At 39.2% G+C, this 5,624-nt stretch overlaps 1 protein-coding gene across 1 annotated transcript; it reads right to left on the reverse strand.

Moving 5' to 3' along the window:
- Nucleotides 1–1,896: 1,896 nt before the first annotated feature.
- Nucleotides 1,897–4,969, reverse strand: LOC149828175 (uncharacterized). The gene is made up of 3 exons (XM_090018123.1): nt 4,844–4,969; nt 2,622–3,041; nt 1,897–2,039 (listed from the first exon to the last, which is right to left on the reverse strand). Exons 1-3 carry the CDS (start codon nt 4,911–4,913, stop codon nt 1,897–1,899), a joined length of 633 nt encoding a protein of 210 aa, XP_089874249.1. The 5' UTR covers nt 4,914–4,969.
- Nucleotides 4,970–5,624: the final 655 nt, after the last annotated feature.

The following is a 5,624-nucleotide window of genomic DNA, read 5'->3' on the forward strand; positions in this document are numbered from 1 at the left end:
TTTCTTTAGAAGGGTGAAAAATCAAAAAAACATATTGTGCTAAAATTTGATGATAGAAGATTCTAATTTTTTGTGAAAAACTATTCGATCTAGAGCATGTTCTTTGGTAAATGATCAATCATGGACACATTTACAGGTTCAGATTCGACAAAAAACACCTACAACCATGTTTTTGGTCACTAAAACATTTTTCCTCACTTTGATGTCACAATAACTTGGTTTGTTGGTTTTTCACAAACAAAGAAAGATCTCCAATATGACCACTGTTTTCCATGCCAGGACGCGAAATGTCAGGACACATGTGTCCCGGATTTCAGAGTCAGACCCCTGAACGCCCCTCGTCACCAAAGTCCAACCACAGAATCCCTGATTTTTGGGACAAGAGCACCTTAGCAGGACCTATTTTGTCCCAGGTGGTTTGCAAACATGGGACAAGCACCCACCGGGGAATGTTTTGTTCCCAGCCGGGCTTTGTCCCACGTTTCAAACACCATCTTAAGGTGTTCATCTCAAGGTGTTGAACAAATAGCATGTTTATATATACTTTAAAGTTGCCCAAGCTTCAGGAGAAGGGGTAGAAGGAGGATCAGGTTCCCTGTGACTGCACATTTTAGTGTATCGTTTCGCCATGTTGTCAGTATCGGCATGGGCCCTGTATCGTTTCGCCAACTATTCAGGTGAATCGGTTGATATCGATATTCAAGTGAATCGTTTTGAATTAGCCAAAAAAAAACTAAAAATACTACGTGTCAATCAGAACGTGACACATGTTAAATCCATTAAAATAATTTTAAATATTTTTTTCATTTATTAAAAAATAACTGATTCAGGAGTGAAGCGTATCGATTTTCTGCCGATAGGTACTGAGAACATTGGTTGTAGATAGGGTTGTCAACAGGTCGGGCCGGTTTGGTTCAGAACCAGGTGGAACCAGACCTGGCCCCGATTTTTGGGTATGGTATCTGGCCTGAACCCAAGTCTAATCGGACCCACCATAACAGAAATCATACCAAGACCCGATAAGAACTACATGAACCAAACCAAGGTCATACCCGGGAAAACAATATTTTTTATCATTTTTACATTAAAACTTTTTTTGGTCTTAATCAAAACTCGGGTTGGGCCCAGGTCTTATTTAAAATTTCACAAACTATACCAGGGTCCATGTATTAATCGGACCCTTGGATCTGGACCCAGGTCTTAATCAGGACTTTTTATTTATCACCATACCCGTGTCCTATAGGGTTTGGTATGGGTCGGGTCCGAGTAAACCCGACCCGTTGACACCACTAGTAGTAGCTGATCACCCATCATCTGCTATTGGGCCCCACAGATCCAAAGATGGAGGGTGATCAGGTGCGAGTGTGCAATCACATTGCACCTGATCCTTTCCCAAGTTATAAGGGTGTCAGAACAGGAAATGACCAATGTTGCACCTTTTGAGCCACCAGGAAAAATAAAGGTTACTGCCCAACCCCCCCCCCCCCCCCCAAAAAAAAAAAAAACTAAAAATTGTGCATCAAAGTTCAGGAACTTAGTCACTTTTAAATCGATTTCAAATGTACCTATCAAGGACAAAATCAAGCACAACTGCTGGATTATGGTGCTTAGGCAAACAGAGTTTGGATTCACATTCCACACTTTAAATCATGACATATAATGCAAAATTGTGTGAAGAAAATTTAATCTATAATATAATTCTCAAAAAAAAAAAGAACTTGAGGAACACCAAAGCTGGGTGCATTTGAGTCCTCATACAAACCGAACAGATCGATGCTCACATTCCTCATTTGTCTAGCAACTATTTATTCTCTCACAACTGCTCATCATTTACATATGTGTGATACTCCAAACAGACTTATTTAATCACATAGTTAAATTTAAGCTATGTATCATTTATATGGATGCAGGAGCAGCAGCAATGGATGAAAAATGGTCAGGCTCAGGACCCGGAGCCGCCACCCCAGAGCTCAGAAGCTCAGCCATGCCCCGGCGAGGGTTCGTCCGCTGGATCGCGCAAAGCTCCGGCAAGAACACACCTGTTAGAGAGAATTGAACACAGTCAGGGTTAGCAACATGATTAACAAAGAAGCCTTGCAATTAATCAACTTCTTCAATGGCTAAAACAGGCTGTTAGGTTTCTTAATTTATGGACTTAGCTGGGTTAGATCCATATGGGCACACTCATAGTGGCCTCACATAATTGGATCTTTAGTGTTTTGATTTGATATATGCCGATGGGCTTGGACCAATAATTTAGTATCTGAGCTGGTTCACATCATTTTCACTATGTGGGGACACAAAATGGATCAATTTCGCTTACCAGGTCGCATAGGAAACTTGGTTGGACAGGGTTCAGTTGCACCTTTGTGTAGATCTAAGACTTAGATCCATGTCCAGAAACTATTGATGCATTTTGCATCATACTATGAAGTATCAGGTCCAAATACCACAAGGGTCAGGATCCATATCAACTAGCCCCTTCAAAGCCATATACGCTTCGACAGGTATGGGTCTGGACCCACCTAAACCAACCCAGAAACGGAATTATTAGAAGACATTGGGGCCTCCCCAGGTCCAGATTGGAATCAGTTTATTAGGGTGTTTTGTAGTGTAGGAACCGGACCTGATCCAGGGTCCAGATCCTCTAATTGACAGAAATACCCCCAGAGAATTGTGGGATTCACGGTAATGTTTAACTTTGTTCATCTCACCTTCCCCAGCAGACAGATTGAAGTAGAGGTCCACAATGTTAGGGCAGTTGCCATAGCACTCTGGAGAGCAGAGCTTGGCAGTGCACTGTGGCTCCAAGAGGGAGTCCGACGAGATGCCGACCGAGCCGCGGTCGACGCCGCACAACCTCACGCACTCATCGGTTTCGATCCACTCGGTCATCTTCGCCACCACCACCTCAGAGGTCCGGCACTGGAACTCGGTAGCACCGTCTCTCAGCACAAACTTCTCGAGCACGCACCGCCTTCCGGCCGATGATATCGCAAAGGCGCACACGTCCTGTGGCAGATCTTCACACACAATTGCACCTGAAAAACCATATGCCATGATTGTTAAGATGAGCTTGTGATCACAGGGACAGGGAATCCATATATTGTAGGTCCGGGAATGAATGAATTGTAATTATATGGCGTGTTAGAAACCAACCCTGGTCCATTCAAGGCGTGTTTGGGTTCGTGGAATTGGAATCCTATTGCATAATAAGTCCTTGATGAAATTGGATTTCAATTCCACAAAATCCCACAAATCCAAACAACAACAAAAAAACTGCTTATTCTTTTCTTCATAAAAAAGATATCCCCTTCCTTACCTCCAAAGTAAACACTATACCTGTGTGCATGCATGCCAAACTCACGTTAAACTACCGGAAAGTAATTATGAAGAAAAGGCTTTACACATCAAAGATGAAAACATAATTTGTGCTAAATAATGCATGCTGGCGTGGGCCTGAAATTCGCATGGCTCAAAATTTTTATTTAGGCATTCAAAAATCTTATTTTTTTCATAAAAAAAAAAACATGATCCAATAGTTGATACCTAGCAAATAGATCATGCTGAACACATTTGCAAGGACAGATTTGCAAAAAAATATTTGTCAAAATGCTTAATTTACACTCCAATTATCATATTCTAGTGGCTTATATATATATATATATATATATATATATATTACTGGAATATGTAAACCAGTAAAATATGTAAACCAGTATGAACTGAGACTTTCATAGGGTTTATGCATTCAGTGTGATCCATTTGCTTGGAACAGACTATTGAATCATCATCGGATCAAGAAATGTGATTTTGTATGCTTGAATATTTACAAAAATTTTGAGCCGTTGATTTTCAAGCCTTAAAAGATCATTCGTATACATCTTTATTGGATGATCTAAGTGACTGTTTCTGTAAAACCAAGCATCTAGATTGCATCTGTACGGTGAAATTTTAGAAAAAAAAACTATGAAAATATCGCTGCATATCAGTTTACAATATTTTGTTGGTTTACATATTTCAGTAACCATATATATATATATATATATATATATATATATATATATATATATATATATATATATATATATATATATATATATATATATATATATATATATATATATATATATATATATAGTTAGTTAGTTAGTTAGTGATGCAAACATGCTAAGTGGGTTTTTTTAGGCCTTTTTGTTTTATTTTTAAATTGTGACTATAAGGGTGTGATCTACATACGTGATTTTATAGTGATCAGCTCTTAGAGAATTCGATTCTGATACATCGGAAGGTTTTTATAAGGTTCGAAAAATCAAGTCCAAAATCTTTGTAAAATTTCAAGGTTCCAATTATCATTTTTTCATCAAAAACAAGTTATCTGGCCAGGTGTTGATTCCTAGTAAATCAACCCTACTGAACACATCCACGAGGCGGGAATTAAAAAAAAATAAACACTAGGAAAACTGAAAAGCTTATTTAGAATGTTTCATTTGCATCAATATATATATATATATATATATATGTGTGTGTGTGTGGAGAGAGAAAGATGTCAGGTCCAATCTAAGATTTATTAATCATTAATCTTATAGATTCAAGTGTGTGATTGTTAAACCTATAACTTTAAAAAAAGAGTTTCGAATTTTTATACTAGATCGACATTCTAATATTGGGTTTCATTTAGAACCCGTCAAAATCAATAACATGAAAAATTGGAGGAAAGTTTTAGAGAAGGTGAGACGACCATTTTCTTCAATCTGCTGCCTCACAATCATAGCATCCATCCAGCACCGACCAATCAATCAATCACAAGCCCAAAAAGAGAGAGATATGGTGTTTTACGTACCAAAGGCAGACTGAAGTGCTAGCGACATCGCCAAAAGAAACGCAAATCTCAGAGAAGAAGAAGAAGCCATTGGCAAAAGCCCTGCTTTGTTTGGCAAAAGAGAATTGGTTGGTGATTGGGAATGTCCTGTCCGGGGAAACAGAGAACCTCTCTCTCTCTCTCTCTCTCCTTGGAAAGCAAAGGAAGCCAAATTTTAGGCACTTAAAAAGAAATATTGGGATGGTGCAACAACGTGGGGTCTAAGTACAAGGCGTGTGTTTGAGGGTCTCACCAATCTACACCTCCCATTTCCTTTCCTCATGAATCTCTTTATATAGATCTTTCTTTCCTTTTTTATGATTTTTTTTCGTTTTTAAAAAAAAAAAAAATTCACGCGTTTGATGGGTCGCTATATTTTAGTTGGGACTGTTAAGAGAGGTGAGCAAGGTGGCGTGTTGGAGGTGTTCATGGGAGCAACACGTTAGGCTTCTTCCTTCTTCCCTGCACTTTCTTTTCTTCCCCTTCCAAAGTCTTCTTTCTTCCTTGTATCGTTTCTGTGGTATTTCTTTATTGGCTTCAACTGACGGTTTGAATTATTCAATGCTTGCTATTCAAAAAAGAAAAAAGTGTTCGATGCTTTTCCTTCCGGAAGCTTCCATCCCCTCCCATCAGTTCGGCACGGCTTGGCTGGACACAAATCAGGTCATTCGTCGAATGATGGACCGTTGATCTGAACCTGACTTTCAGGGTTAACGGTGTTATTCAATGCCGTGAAGAAAGCAAGGACGAGTCCCGGCGGTCT

This window comes from Nuphar pumila, chromosome 9, assembly GCF_984573655.1.
Source record: "Nuphar pumila chromosome 9, dmNupPumi1.hap1.1, whole genome shotgun sequence".
NCBI classification, from domain to species: domain Eukaryota; kingdom Viridiplantae; phylum Streptophyta; class Magnoliopsida; order Nymphaeales; family Nymphaeaceae; genus Nuphar; species Nuphar pumila.

What these genes read in the sequence shown, in the direction of transcription:
- LOC149828175 (XM_090018123.1), bottom strand. Translation starts at nt 4,913, where the DNA reads ATGGCTTCTTCTTCTTCTCTGAGATTTGCGTTTCTTTTGGCGATGTCG. An exon ending in AGCACTTCAGTCTGCCTTTG is followed by an intron (nt 3,042 to 4,843) that starts GTACGTAAAACA and finishes ATGGTTTTTCAG; the next exon opens with GTGCAATTGTGTGTGAAGAT. An exon ending in TGGACCCTGGATCAGGTCCG is followed by an intron (nt 2,040 to 2,621) that starts GTTCCTACACTA and finishes TCTCTCTAACAG; the next exon opens with GTGTGTTCTTGCCGGAGCTT.